At 42.4% G+C, this 17980-nt stretch overlaps 1 protein-coding gene across 5 annotated transcripts in view; it reads right to left on the bottom strand.

Moving 5' to 3' along the window:
- The window catches only part of KLF3 (KLF transcription factor 3), a 35635-nt gene that overhangs the window by 11040 nt on the left and 6615 nt on the right, over positions 1-17980 (bottom strand). Inside the window, exons 2-6 of one of the 5 annotated variants that reach the window (XM_061419905.1) lie at positions 14820-14878; positions 11650-11840; positions 9520-9615; positions 2294-2783; positions 1267-1417 (exon numbers count right to left, since the gene is read on the bottom strand). In XM_061419905.1, the coding sequence (XP_061275889.1) occupies positions 1267-1417; positions 2294-2783; positions 9520-9576 (698 nt within the window). In that variant the 5' untranslated portion in view covers positions 9577-9615; positions 11650-11840; positions 14820-14878. The other 4 variants (XM_061419908.1, XM_061419906.1, XM_061419907.1 and 1 more) reach the window with 4 other exon arrangements.

Raw genomic sequence — 17980 nt, 5'->3', positions numbered from 1 at the left:
GAGATTCATTTTCTTCTTCTCATGTATCAGAGAGTGGATGAACTCCACCCCCCAACCCCACCCCCGCAAAAAAAAAAAAAAAACTGATTTGGTTCAAATGATAATTAACCCATGAGCTATTACGAATGCACCTACTTGGGTTGAATGTAGATACAACCAGAATTTATTTGAAGTTCCAGAAAACAGCTGTTCTAAAACCAGAGAATTCATATTCTGTTACAGAATTTGTTATATAAGGGAGAGAGGAATGCAGAAGATAAAGTAGAAAGGGGGGCAGAAAAGCTGGAGAAAAAGTGATATGGGGAGGAAAGTGACTTCCTCTGTACTAGGCAGCTGGTCCTTAAACCCGATGTTGAAAGGACCATAACATAAGAAAAATTAATTATAACCAATAACGTAAATAAAGAGAGAGCAGGGGCAAAGGACTAAGTGGCTAGGCCAAGGTCACACATATGGCGGAGAGCAGAGCTGGGATCAAAGATGTTGGGCCCGAAGATGATGTCTGTACCTACTGCAAGTGTAAACCCTGGGAGAAGTCAAGGATAGTGCAAACCACAATAATGACGTTATATAGCCCGTGTGTGACGTCCTCATATGACAGCAAGTTAAACCACTGTTCAGGTGCCCGGATACTGATGGATATACAGCGTAAACTTTTTACTGGATGGCATTCTAAAGCAGACTGAGCATTCTAGGGCACACACAATGAAAAAGACTGGAGAAGGAGTTCTTTCAAAGCCAAGCTTCTCTGAGCAACATCGTCAACTTTCTGTTGCCATAGGACTGGTTTTGGAGAATCTTTCCTGGGCTTTGTGGTTGGCCTGAAATTTTTGATCAAAGCCATACCCCATCACAGAAACACTGTGCTTTATGAGAACTGACAACAGGAAGGACAGTGATCCCATAAAGAGTTTTCAGGATCCAACCTTAAGTGGGATATCTAGAACACCAAATTCAATCCACATTGGGATAAAGATGATGGGAGGACTATATACACATAGTCTGGAAGGACAGAAAAAAACAGGATAAAAACGATTTAAGGGGTAAAGTGGCAAAATGAAGGGTGACCGATTCACTGAAAAGTGACACAAGGAGTATAACAGAGCACATTGATCTGGAGAGATTCCATCTGGCCCAGGGGCTGCCCCAAACGACCAGGCGGTCCTAGCAATCCACATCACATCCCTCGTCGGAAGCTCGGGCTTCCATTCCAGTTCTGAGATGCACGCTGCTATGCAACTGCCGGGTAGACCTCAGTATACTTACTCTTGCAACAATGCTTGCGGGGGGGACACTGAGTTCATTAAAGGGGGTGACATTTCTTCGGGATAATAATCTGTCCTCTGTGGTTCGATCCCAGGTTCTATTTTAATTTTTTTCTGCAATATAGGCTTCTCATATGATTCAATTACAGGTACTAAAAAATAAAAATAGAAAAGTTACTCTATGTACACTTTACCAATGTCAGCCTTTAAAAGTTTATCCCACAGCTTCTAGCTACCACACTCATGTGTGAGTATCTACCTTTGGCAAAATGACAGCAGAAATGAACCTGGGGCTGGAATTCTTACTTTGTTAGCAAACACTATGTAGGAAGTTGGACTTTTAAGACATGGCCCCCAGGGGATTTCTTCCTTATGACTTTTGGTTATCTCCTTTTAAAACAACCTGCTGCCTCTGACCAACCAGTAAACAAGCTGGCTTTTAATAGCAATTAGTTATCACATGGTCTAAAGCAGCCATCTCCAATCTTTGTGGCACCAGGGACCGGTTTTGTGGAAGACAGTTTTTCCATGGACTGGGGTGGGGAGTGTGGGGTGTGGGTGAATCAAGCCCGTTACATTTATCATGCACTTTATTTCTATTATTATGTCAGCTCCACCTCAGACCATCTGGCATTAGAGCCTGGAGGCTGGGGAGCCCTGGACTAAAAATAATTCTTAGGAGACTTTTGCACCTAGAACCATGCTGGCATTCAATAAAGCAAAATGTAAAGTCAAGATTCTTGTTATCCCAAAGTTGACAAGTACATAGTGAAACTAATCGTTTCATGGCATTAAACAACAGACAGCCTGATTCTTGGGAGCTCTTCCAGGATCAACACTTAGAAAAAGGAAATGCCTCAGGCAGTCTCTCAGTCGAATATTTCCTTTTCAGAGTACAGCAGTTCTCCGCCCCTTGCTTCCTCTGCTCCCTCAGACTCCCTGGTAGAAGACCTACAAGTCCGGATTAATGCGGGGTGGAGAGCGCGGGGGCGGTAGCAGTGTGGATGAGTTGCAGAACAGAAAGGTACCTTGCATGCTACTACTGGAATTTTCCATCTCCTCCGACAAGGAGACCATGAGCGGCTGCTGGAGGTGGCTGGTGTACATGAAGGGGACAGGCTGCACGACGACGGGCTGGATGACGGGCAGGATGCCCGGGCTCCGGATGCCGTGGCGGGACAGGGCCGCGGCCATCACCGGCGGCATGGACAGCGGCACGCTGAAGGGCTGCACGCCGGGCGGCGGCGGCGGCGAGTACTTCTTCCCCGGCGGGCTGGACGAGGGCAGGCTCAGCCCGGGCGAGGCGCGCCTGTGGGAGGACTGGAACTTCAGGGAGGACGGCGAGTTCCCGGCCGAGGGCGGCGAGCTCCGCTTGTTGACTGTGAGGTCCACCGGCTCCATCTGCATCCCGTGAGACAGGCCTTCCGGCGTCTGGAAGAACTTATCCGACAATGGCGTGGAGTAGATGACGCCGTACTTGTTGGGCTTCATCGACTCCATGTAATTAGACGGGTATGACTATTAGAAAAGACAGAAACATGTCAACGGACAGGTGTGTTTGCGTGAAACATGAAATAAGATGAAAATACACAACAAGGCACATTCAGTTACATGGACTTTCATAAATGGTTTGGATTTAGATATATGCTTGACACTAAAAAAAATACCGTTAAAGAGTTGGTCTAATAAACGTAGGCACTAAAGTTAAGGTGGTAACTATGTCACACACAAAAAATCTCAAGTTTAATTCTACACACTGCTACCGCCCCTGCGCTCTCCACAGTGATGGCCACATCCAAAAGATTGATGATGACACCTGGAAAAATTCTAAAACAGGTTATAAAAGGCTTATGGGCCTTCTCATTAGGAGTTGGGATTCACCAAGAACCAGCCAAGCCAAGGAACCTTATTGCTTTTCTGATGGGGTTTCTTAACTGGCAGGAATACCCTCCTTGGCTTTAGGGTGCTCCACCTGAGCATAAAGACATAGAACATTCCCCATATGCTCGTGGATAACATGGACAAACAGAGCCATGTGCTGGTGCCTTGGGATGCTCTCCAGCCACTGACCAATCCATGCTAAGGTGACCACGAATCCTGGCTTTAGTGCTAAATGTCTGACATCTGAGGAAATGCCTCAGTATCATGCAACTCAGGATGGCTAGTCACCCCACACACTTATATACAGAAGGCCACCCACACGAAGGTGATCATGTCCTTGGCCCCGACTTGTTCAACAGATTTATTCACAATTTGAGACACTGTAGAAGATGACTTAACCTCCAAATCTGAGGATGACACAGAACTACAAGAAAGAGCAAATATAATAGGACTCAAATAAGGACACGTGATGTTGGAAGGGACTTGCATACAAGCCGAGGCTTTGTCCTCTCTCCTTTCCACCTTGCTACTCCTTCATCAAGAGACTGGGGGACAACCTAACAAGATACTGGAGGTGAGATAAACAGTCCTCTTCCAAACCTAAGATCTGTTCATAACTGACTTAATTTATCTTCAAATACATTCCTTTCTTATAATATCAAGATAATGTAACTCTCATTTACCAGGTTGAACTATTAATCAATTGTAATTGCACACTATGGGTACTGTCCTTGGCCATGGAATTCATTAAAATTACTTCTATTCCTTAAGTAAAATTTAAAGTCTGTTGTAGAATGCTTAAAAAAAATTAAACTCAACATAAACCCTTTACTTGCATGCGTTTTAGGGGAACATATTTTCAGTGGTAACATGTCAAGTCTGCCTGCAGAGGATTACTTATATTTGAATGTTTTATAGTAAGAGTGAAAAATAACATACTGTGCCTCTCTCCCGGCTCTAAAGTTCGATGCATTTGTGATTCTGAAGCAACACTAGCTCACAATGCAACTGAGAAAACCCACTAATGGGAACTTATAATTGAACAGCTTAAATGCACTATTAGTTTCTGAACCTTCCTGGCCCCTTCGGTGGCCCCTAATATGAGTTATTAATAACTGTGGGACAGCAGTGGTTTTGACTGGGATTACTGAGATCACACCCTTTCTTCTCTGGGCCTCATCGGGTGAATCTCCACCTGGCTATGCATCCAACTCATCAGTGCGGCTTTAAAATCCCATTCCTGCACTTTCAAAATAACTATTATATTCAAAAACAGTTCTATAAAAAAAGGCAATAAAAATTACTAAATAAATATTAGACATGCAAGTGTCATGAGGATATGTCAAAAGTGGATATTCATCTTCTAGGAGACTGTGATGTTAAGATTAGAATTGGACCCAATGAGATGCCTATGAGATGAACTTAACACACACAGTGGTCCCAGAGTCTTTTCTTCCTGCTGTATACGACAGGTGTTTACTTCAGTGGGCTTTGATGTTATCAGGTATTCTTCAGACTTTACTAAGCACACAGATTCACCTGGGAATCTTGTTAAAATGCAGATTCTGAGTTACTGGGGAATGACTCAAGATGCCACAGATTGACCTTGGACTAGCATGGCTCTAAGTGATGAGATATAGAACAAAAACACCAATTTTTATTACTAACATTTGGTAAATTATTTAAATGCAATTTAAAGGTGGGGAGGGAGAATTTTCACTAATAATACTGCTTAAAAACCAGGACATGAGGATATAAAATCAGGAAACACAAAACAAATTGTTGTTTTTAAAAATAGTTTTGAATTATGTATCGAAGATCAAATGAAGACTATTTCTACCTTTCTTTAGAATAAGACACACATAGGTGCAACACAAGATGAGAGGCTCAAAATATACAGTAATATGAATATGCAATAGATTGAAACGGAAATGTTAAAAGAGGCAAAAGCAAGAGGCACAAGGTTTGTGAACAGAAATTACACATTATGTACAATGAGGGCTTAAGGAAGTAATTAACTACAGGAGGAAAAAAGATTTCTCCTAGTTCTAAAGTTTAGCCAGCTTGATATAATTTTCTAAAGGGCAAAAGTTCTGGTACAAGAAACAAAAACTCCAGGAAATGGGAGGCAGTGTTCATTGTTTCTACTCACAGAAATGTAGCTTCTCCCTTATTTTCAGCCCTAGTCTTCAAAGACATCCCTATGACCTAGATTTTAATACCAAGTTATTGGCAACCACATCGGAAGCAAGACGAGGACTTGCTGTCATTGCTGGATTTTTCTATCTGTGGGGTGAGTTTAAGGAGAGCAGGAATTTAGAACCTGGGGGATTTGCAAATTTAATAACAGGTTTCTCAAGCCATAAAGAAACAGCCACACAGAGCTGAATTTTATAAACATTATGCACAGTTTTGCTGAGAGTCTTCCCTCCCATGAATGCCCCCTGTCCCCTACACTGGACACGTGGTCTTTGGAAGGCTCCGGGGCTAAAAGCAGGGGGGCTGTTTTGTGTGCAGGGGCACACAACTGAGTCCAGTGTTAACTATTTCTGGTCTGCCTGCTTCGTCTGAGGGTGAAGAAATGTGGTTCTTCAAACTGTCTCACTAGCAAACTTCACAGCAGTGTTTACCAGAACCTTCTATGAGCCATGTTTACTTTAATCATTTGGGTGGAGCACATAAGCCACTGCAATCAGCTTGCAACAATCTGGTTCTCCACAGCATAAGGACTGACACAGGGCTTGCCTGGGGTGTGTGCCTTGGGTGGATACACACTGGTAATAGTTGCTTTCTCTCTGTTCCAGAGCATTCCTGTGTTCTAATGAAGCAATGCAAATAGGTATGCCTGCACCAGCAAAATCCACATCAGCTGCATGTAGTGATGAAGCAGAAAGGTCCTCTGGCCACTGCTGGGCATCCATAGCCCTACTGACTCCAGCAAAGGTCTCCTCCATTCCTGACCCCCACTAAGGGCAGCAAGGGGGTTACTTTCCCAAAAGGTCTGTTATTAAGAAGGGTTCTTTCCCTCTGTGGTAACATGCATTCAAGTGTTCACACATCCATGACGTGAGTTATTTACTTGTCGTGGGTTATTTAAGTGTCAGTGGAGTGGGAGATGATGGTCCAGCCCAAGTGCTCAGAGAACACTGGATGAATGGATGACGTGAATCAACGTGCTCTCTGAGCAAGCTTTTACCACTGACTAGGCTCAGCATAACAATTTTTTGATTCTCAAAAAAAAAATTTTAAGTATGATGAGGAAAAAGGCACAGGGTTTGGATAATTTTCCAATGCTATCACTTCCTATGAAAGTGAGAACTAATAGTTTCTCATTTTATTGGCAATAGTTTTGGTGAAGTTTTCCATTACAAGATGGTTTAAGTGGACGGAGTGACTGCATGAAACGTGGGTGAGTCTCTGTTTCACTATTCATTAATATGAAAAAAAAATGCGACCGTCCGTGACAGGGCGATGGCAAGTCAAAGGAATCTTCATACCAAGGGTGGAGTTCCAAGTGCAGGAAGGCGCGGTGCATTTATAAACAAGCTCTTTGGAAACAGCAAATGTCATGCCCCTCTGTGCAAACAAAAGTAAAAAGCTCTCTTTCTACCAGGCTCAGAAAAGTCATGAAAAGTTTCTGTTAGAACACGGCAGAGGGACTACTGATTTTAAGTACTTCTTAATCTGGAAGGAGTCTTTTAGATGATAATTTTCATTAAAGAAAAAAATACACCTTCTTCAGAAGTATTCTTCCTTTAGAAACAGAAGAATATGAAGGAATACTTTAAAAAATTTTATCTTCTCATTTCCTGAATTAAATTCTAGTTTTCAACCTCTTTGGCAGTATTGGTAAAAACAACTCCTTTACACATGCATTTTATATACACCTGCCATTTCGTGTTTTACATATAAGTATCGCCAATTTTATAAATAAGAAAAAAATAGGAGACTCAGGGAGCTGCTGATGGCTTTGCCAGCAATGCATTGACAATAAGTAGCAGAGATCTACAGCACAGAATGGGTGGGTGGAGGAGGGCGTACTCTGCTCCCAGTTCTTGCAAAAATCCAAAGTCTAGTCTGCCTCAAGGCACAAGGTTTAGTGAGCAGTATGAAGGTTTATACTTCATATAAACTTCTTATACTTCAGTAAGAGAAAAATGACATTTCCTCACTTTCTCTGAATTATAGCAAAACACCAACCAGGCAGATTATTTTTACTCTTCTTAACTTTTAGGGAAAAGGGGTGAGAGAGGGGAGTAAATCAGAGTAAAATATTTTTGTTCATATGTGGAATTGAAGCAAAAACCAATCTTACATGTTACTGCTTCATGTTTAGAACACTGACCTGAATAAACAAAGACCTCAACCTTTAGGTCAAAGGCAGAATGAAAAAGAGAAAAGGAATAAAGGAACAATAAATCAGATTTCATATACTTCACCTAAGAAGGTAGGAAAAATAAAATTTGAAGATTTAAGAGTGGAAACAAAGAAACTTCATTGTAAGGACTGGAACTCTCTTTTGGTGGAACAATATAATTAAATTCTATAAGCATCAGCAGAACTTGAAAACTAGAGCATGAAGGAGAAAAAGACTATTAATTGCAAAAATACTTCCACATATTTTAACTCCATGCATTAATATGTTACAGCATTACAAGTACAACTATTACAACAAATTCATTTTATTTCCATTTTTTTTTCAGCTAAGTGCATTTCCTTGTATGGTGAAGTTCATTTTAGCTTTAAATTAGGCTCTTGTGACACATTCTCATGCTTGATTAAAAGCTCTGGAAGTATACTGAATAGTAAAATGCATCACTGATGGGCCTACATCATTTACCAAATTAATCATAGTCTCCGGTACTAAAACCCTATTCATATTTCAAGGATACAATTAATGGGAACATTTTATACCTTAATATTCCTCCAGTATGATCATGCAATAGTTGGGGGAAGGGGTTGATGACAAAATGAGTACCATTAGAAGCCAATTTAGCTTTTTGATTAATAAAATTCTTATTGCTCCTTATTATCATATGGTTATACAGCTGTCAGGCAAGAATGTAAATGCTATTTCCTTAAAGCCACTCTGACTTAACTTTTCAGCGTACACAGTGGTAAACACTGGCGCAGAAATCTCCATGGCAACCCAGTTCCAAGGGCCTTGGAGTGACCCCCATGTCTCGTATAAACAGTTTTGGCAGGAACCTCCATAGCCAGCGCATAAGGATGATCTAATTTTTGCAAGCGTGTCATTACCAACCTTCAGAGCCACAGCTCAGGCCAAGTTTTTCCCCCTTGTGAGTATTTTCCAAGCCCGAGGAAGAAAAGAGCAAGACAGAGTTGAGAGCGTGGCCGTGTTATTTCATATTCACTAAACCAGATCCCCTCAAGTCTCAACCACTCCCGGCTTTGCAGTTGGACACCTTTCTGTTGTCAGCCCTGTCCAGCCTCCACAGTGCTGGTGTTGAACCTCTATAAACAACTGGACTCATTACTCCTTCCCTGGTGGTCGACAAGCATGAAGACCCGGCTAGCTTAGCACTAAAGTGTTGAAAGAGAGGGTGAATGTAATTGTCTCCTAGCCACCACAGACTCTTCTGAGTGAAACAAAATTCCATTCTCAGGGTCAAGTTCTTTCTCTAGTTTCTCCCAAGTCACAGCTCCAAGAGGCTGCCTGCTTGGAGTTTAAGCAAATCATTTTATTCTTAGTATATTTTTACATGCAAAATGATCAAAGATTTTTTTCTCCCAATTTTCATCTTTTTAATGAGTTTTGTGAAGGATATCCTAAGCACTATGTGAGGCAAAATGGAGTCTTTTTTTTTTTTTTGGTTTCCAATCCAAAAAAAGATTAACATTCACAAACATGTTTAAGAAACTCCTCTATATAGTCTGGGTGGTCATCTTGAGTGAAAAATACCTCTAAGTAAACTCATTCTTGATGAAGATTTCTTGTAGGTACATTTGAAAACTGCTTCCTAATCATGATAAACATTGTGTACAGGTTTTTTTTTTTTTTTTTTTAACGTTCCAAATGCACATTAATTTTTAAAAACTAGTCTGGCCATTTTTTTTTCTTTTTGCCAAAATCAATAATCTTGAGAGCTCAGACTAAAAAACTGCTAACTAAGGGGTTTCTGTAAAACTATTTCTATTGTGAGCAGATGTACCTGTGGCTCAAGTTCTGTGATGACATCCTGGGGGTGGGTGGGGGACTGGGGCATAGCGTTTAAGAAAACATGGATCCTGTTTAAAAGTTTGCCTATCAAATGCCTGTCAGGTAATGAGTACTTTTAAGGAATAACACAACACACAGTAAAATTATTACCACTTGGAATAAACAAGAGGTGTTTAGTTTTGGAAAACTTACCACCGAGACAGGGTCCATGGCCTCTTGCTTGACAGGGACTGGGTCAAACATGAGCATTCTTTTAGTTATACTTTCTAGGGTGCTCTGGTGTTTAGCCTGGAAAACAAAACAAGGTGTCTGTCTAAATCCTGAGGTTACTTTCCATATAAACTATTGAAAAAAAAAATTTTTTTCCTCACCCTGCTTCTCTGGTCCTTCCTCTCCCCTGCCCCCAGAATGGCTGGAATTTGTTTTCCTTACCTATGAAAATGCCATTTTATATAATTAAGACCAGACTCCATGGTCATAACCAGGGGAGAGCCAACTGGCATTTCTAACTCAAATACATAAACCCTGACATTTCTGGAACAATAGGTACAGCCCTCCTGAGCAGCCAAGCTTGTTTAATAAGATTACTGTGCAGCTCAATAGAAGTTCACATTATATACAAATGTTAAAAAACTTTCCTTTCCATCTTATGTCATAAAAGGAAAATCAGGCAAAAAGACAACATAGAAACAATTACCACAACTATCTTTGTTTTTATCCCTCCAAACTCTTTTTAAATGGATTGTAATATGCATACTATATAGCACCCTTAACAATTACTGGGAAAATGTTTCTTTTCTAGTAAGTATGCTTTCGCACCATCAAGTTCAGTGTGTCACTGTGAACCAATCAGATTTTTTTTTTGACCGTGCTTAGCAGCTGGTAGGATCTTAGTTCCCCAGCCGAGGATGGACCCTGGGCCCCATGCAGTAGAGTGCAGAGTCCTAACAACTGGAGAACCAGGGAAATCCCCAGATTTTTAAAAAATTCCTCTTACTGGGCAGATTGCTTCTAAATTTTCACTATTACAGACAGCAATGAACATCTTAATATTTACATCTTTGTGCATGTCCTTAATTAATTTTTAAGATAAACTTTATGAAGGGGAGTTCTTGAGTGAGAAGCAGGTACATTTTCCAAAGCATCTGCTGTATCATCTGGCAAAGATACTCTGTAATTGCCATCAACAAAACAGAACCTGTTTCCCAACATCTCTACTGGCCATGTGCGTGATCATTTAAGAAAAATTAAAACCCCGCGCCTCTTATTGTTTTCTAAGTACTTTTTAAATATGAAGAATATTAGCTTCTATTCACCCTCAATTTCTCCTTATTAGGAAATAAGCCGATTTTTAGCCTAATGTAAAGATAATGTCCATCCTGACCCTGTTTGATCTTTTTCTTTTCTTATTCATGTGTTATCCCCTTTCTTCTGTGTTCTGTACTAGCCTGCTATTAGTACTATATCATTCCAACTGCTTCCTCAGACAAAATATTCAGTCTGATGAATATTTATTAATAACTGCGTTTCACAGGTTATGGAATAACTGCCCATGTACTACCCAGACCTTCAACAACTTGCTTCAGGCCCCTCTTATCCAAATTTGGTTTCAGTGTTCAGCACTTTGGTTAAAAGTGAGGTCTTTATGTATCACCTTTGTTTGGGTGGGAAGGTGAACGAGCTCTAGATTGAGTTCCACCTGAAAAAGGTATAGAAACCCCATGTATTTCAGTATTTAAACTCCCCACCCCCACCTCCCTGATAGCAATCCTGTCGATAGTGATGTCCATGCTCTATGGGTTAAACTAAGATATCTTCACACACAATTATAAAAGTAATACTGTGTAGTTCTTGTGCTTCACTGCTTTGCTGAAGAAGGACTGTCCTGGGTCTCATGACAACACGTGAATATCATCATTAACTCAACATAAGGCCCTGACTTCAAAATTATATTTTCCTACATCACAGGACGTATTATAATCTGCAAACACAATCTGAAACCAGGCTGCTCAAATCAATGGTGCTACCACCCTCTTCTGTGTCCCAGTAAGAACAAACCCCATAGCAAGTGAAAAATGGATGATTTCATAATGAAGGATGAAAACCCCTTTTGTGTCTTGGGATCTATTATTAACCAGTTCCCAGCCTAGCAGCTGTACAGATGGATATGGTGCTAAGAATTGCTGTCCAGGGCCCCGGAGCAGACCATACACAAAAGATGTGAGATCGCTTGCTTATATCAATGAGGTCAGATGATTCAGCAGCCTCGACCCATGGCCGGTCATCCTCCCCCCAAGCTTTTTAAATTTAATTTACTCTTACAGATTCATCCACTCCACTAGATGCTGCAAATCCTTCTAAATAAACGCACTCATTCTCAGGAGTGTAGTGGAAGACTTCTGATCTTGAAACTCAAGCAGGAGATCTGTACTTGACCCTCTCCATGGGGGAGTGGATGCTGGGAGGCCCTTTTTTACATGCAAAATGCAGAGGGCACCTCTTTTGTCTCCTTCCTAAAAGATTTATCTTCAAGGTTTTGGGGAAATTAAATGAGATTAAAAATAATAAAACCAAAAAAAGAGAAAAACTTTGTTTATCTGAATACGCACACAATTTTTGAATCTATAATACTATACACACAGTACTAAATTTGTTGATTCTGATCTCTGGAACAATGTCAAGTACCTGCCTCTTTCCTAGAATATTGAGCCTTAGTGGTCAACATCACCCCCTCCCCAACACACACACCCTTAAAAAACTCAGACTAAATTCAGTTTAAAAAGTAATGGCTGCTTTCATCCTGTCTGAGATCTCATGCAGGACCTGTCCCTTGATAATCGCACCATCCCAATAGTTTCCTATTATCTGTACCCCTTGCCTTACCTGGAATCCTTTACTACCAGTAGGAGCAGCACAGTGGGATTAAAGATGATGGGGTCTGGAGCTCATTTTGGTTTAAATCCTAACCCCATCATTTAGCTCATAAAGCCCTTTTCAAATGTCTACAGCAGTAAGTACTGAACCCATTCAGAAATGAATGACACGTTAACTTGCTATAGTTTGTGTCATTTTAAGACATTAGTGAAATGACTTTGTTAGTTTTTATGTTTTATCTAAACTTAAGGAAATTAGTGCTTTGAAACACTTGTAATCTTAAGAGAAAAATTCATCTAGCATAAAGCATCCCTCCTAACAAAACTGGATTCATTTTTATTAAAAAATAATTGTAAGGGTTGTTTATTCAGAACTGTACCTCGAAGAGTAACTCAATCACTGATGAAGGGATACTTCTCATACACAAGGATTTCAGCTAATAAACAAGTAATGAGAGAATTTAGAATACCTCATTCCTAACTAAATAAAGCATCACTTGACAATAAAAGGTCTGTGCAAAATTCAAATGTCACTGTAGACAGAACCACACTCACCGTCCACTCACATGTTTAACAGCACTTTGCTCTCAATCTTGTAGCTTCTAAAATGACTGATTATACTTTCAGTGAAAGTCAAAGGCTATGGAGGACATACACACCCTAATCTTTAACCAGGAATTCTTGGGAGAGGTGGGGGCAGATTTATACATACCTGTGTGCCCATTTTTAAATTTATGAATTCTATAGTTAAAATTTTTAATAAAAATAACAGGGAAGCTAGAAGAAATCAAATTTAGGAAGAAACTCAAAAACATTAATGCAAATCAGACTTTTATTTATTTGCACAAGTCTAGACTCTGTGCCTACTGTTTGCATCTCTGAATGGACCACTTTGGCCACTAGCATTGACCTTATCTTTGGGTTCTGATCTAGAATAAGAAAAGAGTGACTGCAATGTCACTGAAAGGCCTTCCATATAACTCAGCACTGGAAGAAGTGGGGTCTCTGAACTTAGTGGCTTTTGTTATGCATGGGCCACTCTGAGCTCTGGGGCTACTGAAAGTAAACTTAAAATGCTATAGAAAATCTATTTCTGCATAACCCTGACAGCAGTTCCAAGTACGACCATTAGGTGGTGCGCTAAAACAAGTATTTAAAGACTAGGACACAGGCAGTAAATTGAGTTTGCCAAAGTCAGGGTCTTTAAATCTAGTGGGTTTTAACTAGGCTCAGGAATTCTTATCACAGAGATTAGAAGGCCTCCAAAAGTGGTTCTGTTTTTCTTACAACTTGTTTCCAAACATTAACAGGTTTTCATCTTAGTTGTGTTAAACTAGCTTAGGAGACATACATTCTAAACTAGTAATCCCAGGATAACAACACTGCATTTACAAGAGGGAAAAAATAGGCAAAACAGGTTTAAAAAAAAAAAAGTCTAAGTTATCAAAGTGCCTAAAAGTAAAAATATAGGAAATAATCGCCAAAATAATTTTCCATCACGGAACAAACGTCTTCTTCCCCAACTGTTATTTTGCTGGGAAGGGCCAATACAGAATTTTCCTTCAAAAGGAAGAAACAGATTTTCCTTCACACTCTACTTATACTTCTGACTTTTCAGCTGTCATAAGAAGACTCAGATTTTTGTCAAGATGCACAACTGCATGTTTATGTCTTAAGAAGCTTTGGTGAATCACTTACATGAAGTTTCACAAGCAATATAGTTCCCTCTCACATGGTCCTTTTCAGCCCTCCATGAGGCCTACTTGACAATTGCTTCATGAGGGTACAAATGAGCTGCAGAGCTTAGAAATACACACAGGCCTTAAAGTAAGAGGTTACATTAAATGTAATGGCTTGTCTTGAAGCTATGGCATTTTATTACAGAAACAACCTTATAAATAACTGCCCCTTCCTTAGAAGAATGGGGGTGGGGGGGAGAAAGGGAGAGAGAGGGAGGTGTGTGGCAGGGGATGGAGGGGGTTCTGGAGAGAGAATGTATCTGAAATAAATATCTTGGCGATCTATCGGGATTTGCTCTGACATTCTCCCTTCTCCTCTCCTGTCTAATGCACTCAAAGGGACCCTGGATTCTTCTCCCCCAGCCCAGCCTGACCCTAAGCTTCCAGACTACCTGCCTCCTTCAAAGCTGATCTTTTGTTTCCTAGCCGACCTCAGCCAGGTGTAAGGAGAAAGAGAGGATGGCCAAATCAGCACACCATCTGTAAGTGCCCCATTCACCCCATCCAAGCCTCTGGGCTTTAAAGGAGGAAGCATGCTGCCTCCTCTCACCTCTCACTCCCAAAAGGAACTTCAGGGAAAAAATAAAAAAGATAAATTAAAAAAAAAAAAAGGTGTGTGGGTGAGTGTGCGCGTGTGTGGGTGTATGTGAGAGAGATTCTCGGTCAGGAGGAGGACCAGGGCGGGCAGGCAACATCCCTAAACTTCCTCTCCAAAGAAACTTCTTTCTTTACTTTTGTACCCGAACCTTTCAAGAGCTCCAAGGAGTTGCGTATTTAATGGCAGCTGCTCTGACCAGAAATCCAAGGGGCCGGGCAACAATGGAAGTGGACATTTCTAAGTTGGAGCCTTCTTTCAGAACAGCTGAATGCTGGCACCTACCTGGAAAGGCGTCTCGTTTTCATGTCACTCGGTGATTTTTCTCCTACCTCAGTCTTCTACTGTTGGTGTGAAAGGAAAAAAATTCCGTGGAACACTTCTAAATCTTTGCCCCTCATAAATTAGTTATTTTGCATCAAAATGTTTTGTAAATGGGAAAGAAGTTAATTATTTAGTTTCAGATTAAATATAATGATCCATGAGCAAACAATCCGCCCTCTCTCCTCTCTGGGCTAACAAGCCACCCAATTTTACTTTCCTGCCTCCACCCATCTGCTCCACCCTATGGAGAGTTGCCAAGGCAGTCCAACTTGTCCAAACAGGACATGGCTTCAGATAAGATTCTGCCCACACCCTGTACTTCGGAAAGACCAAGTGAAGCAATTGATTTTGCATGTAAATAAGGACAGGTGCAAAGGTAACAACCAAGCAAGTCCCTCCACTTTTCCAGACTAGGGCCCGCACAGCAGGGGTGGGGGTGGGGAGACACAAACCCATACCCCTTAGATGAACTCTCAAGTTCAATGCCACTTAGTTAGTGGCCTACCACATCTTTCTAAAAGCAATTTTAGCGAACACTAGTCATTTTCCCTATTAAGGTTATGTACGCAGTTTTCCTCCCCATGCCGACAATTTTTGTTTTTTAGTTTTAAGGGCCAGCGACCCCAACCCGGTTGAAAAGCACCCCTCGTGCGTAGTCCTGCTGTGTATATGGCTTACACAGCCTGCCTTGGCCCTCAGTTTTCTCCTGTGATGTGTTATATAATCAAATCCAGAAGGGCTGTGTGAGGCCACTGCCTCTCCACCGGGTGCCCTATCGCTGGAGACCCACCCCACTCCACCCTGAGGGGCCTCCACCCATGGGGCCCCACCCTCGGACTGCGAGGCTGGGAGGGACCAATTGGCTCCAGCCAGCTGCCAGTTCCTGGAAATTCCGGCCTGAGCAGCGACGGCTGGAACCTTGCAAATAACCAGAAAGAAATGGCACTGCTTCCCCCAGCTCCTGAGGATGCTTCACTAAAAGCTTCACAGAGCCGCAGAACCTCTGCATGCACACACGTGAGCTGTTGCTGACCTCTCCCTTCAGAAGCTAACAGAAAAGCACTCTGAGCCACTGCTGTGTAAGAGAATTCAACATGTCCCCAACCCAAATCCTCCTTGTCCCCAAAAGGCTGTGCCCCACAACTGCTTTATCTTCTGGCCACTCACCTCAGAATCCTAGAGGTCATCTTTCAAGCTTTCCTCACCAAGTTTTCTATTTCTACTACTGCCGTGGCCAGGCTCTCATACCTCAAGACTGTGTTACTGGGTCTCCCCTCCATGGGTCTCCTATGCTTGCCCCTTGAACCCTCCAAGCCATTCTGACCATTCCTTCCCCCGACCTGCCACTTGCCACGTATATATCACAAAGCCCTCTTCTCAGCGAGTCTTTTCCAAACTCCCAAACTTTCCTCCAAGGGACACCCCTAGGGCTTGTAGAGCAGGTTCAAGCACCATGTTCAGCGCCCCCTTTCCTACCAGCTGCCCCCTGCTCCACCAGGAGCCCTCCACGCTGACTGCCGTTTCCCCCTCCACCCGCCCCCTCTCCCCAAAGCCTTTGTTCATTTTTGGCCCCGATGCTGGGCAACCAGAGTGGAATGCCCATCCCCTTCCGGCTTATCTAAATCCTCCTAATTCTTCAAAGACCAGCTCAAGGCCCTCCCCACTCAGTGCAGCCAGCTGATTGCTCCTGGGCCCATCTGAGGCCGCCTCCTCTTACCTAGATAGGTGGGCCTTTCTACCTTCCAAATAGGCTGTCCAAGACCACCACAGGGAAGGGAAGCACCTGAGCACAGGCTTACTTTCTAGCTCCTTAGAGGGGTTCCCTTCCTGCTCCCCAAAGGAGATCAGGCACACCCACTAAGTCAAGGTTTTGCCAGGCATAAGGAGTGGATATAAAAGCCCTGAGCTATAGGAGTCTCAGTCACTTACCTTTCTCTTCAAATGCACTTGAAAATCTCCCTTAAAAAAGTAACAGGAGTGAGGGGACTAGGGGGCCTAACCTAAAGGAAACCTATTAAACGAAACTTCCTCAAAAAACCTATTGCTCCTAACCTTAACCCTTTGTTTTTTATTACTCACCCAGAGAGCTCTTCTAAACAAGTCTAGTGTCAAGGTCTCGATTTTAAAACCTAAATTAAGGGCGGGGGTGGGGTGGGGTGGAGGACAGTGAGAGAGAAAAGAATGTGGTAACTTGAAGTGTGTGTGCGAGCATGTGTGCATATGTGTGTTAACAAACATTAGGTTCGTTTTGCTTCAATGCCACTCCTATAGACCAAGGAAAACCAGGAGCTCAGTGATGTCACAGGTTTCCTACTGATTATCACCACCTTCACAACTGGCACTCTCCAGGTCCCATTCTTTACAAGGACTGTGTCATTTAATGCCTATGATACAGGAGGTACTACCTTCTCATTTTACTGCTGAAACAGAGAGGCAAAGTAATCTGCCCAAGATCACACAGCTGTTAGAGGTGTGGATCTGGGATGCAGACTCAAAGCTGTCTGATTTCAGGGCTGGTGGTGACTTGGCTCTCACTTCCACGGCCTCCTGCAACAGGGCATGACCCACAGCTAGAGTGGAATGGAGAGTTCTGCAGGTAGGTCCGTCCATTGTGGATCTGGAGCCAGGGGCAGTGGATGTATGGGAGTGGTGACGTCAACTCCTGCCCGCTGGCCCCTGCTGCCTCCCCTTCTCTGAGTGCAGGCTTGGATGCAACATCAAAAGACACAGTCTGAAGGCCCCGATTTAGGCAAACTATTCTTCCTGGCCAATGCACCTGCAATTGGTTCATAAAACTGCTCAGAAAAAATTGGCAGCTTCACCCAAGTAAATACGGAAATCCTCATAATAACTGTACAAAGGTGGAAGGGTCAGGTCCTCATCCCCATTTTAGAAATGAGGAAATGAAGGAACAGAGGTGAAATGACTCGCCCAAATTCGCAGAGCTGGTGGGAGCTGCAGCCAAGAACAGAAGTGTGTCTGCTGCAGACCTAGGCCTCTTTCTGTTCTTCTGCTCCACTCTGTGCTGTGGGACCCACTTTGAAGTCAAACCATCTTACACTTGGGCATCCCCCCAGGGCTGGCGGGGCGTGGGATGTGTGTGCTGCCACACTGGTCCATGG

The sequence above is a fragment of the Bos javanicus genome, chromosome 6, assembly GCF_032452875.1.
Source record: "Bos javanicus breed banteng chromosome 6, ARS-OSU_banteng_1.0, whole genome shotgun sequence".
Classification (NCBI taxonomy): Eukaryota; Metazoa; Chordata; class Mammalia; order Artiodactyla; family Bovidae; genus Bos; species Bos javanicus.
Note: the sequence above shows the minus strand (reverse complement) of the source record. Positions and strands in the feature narration are given on the sequence as shown.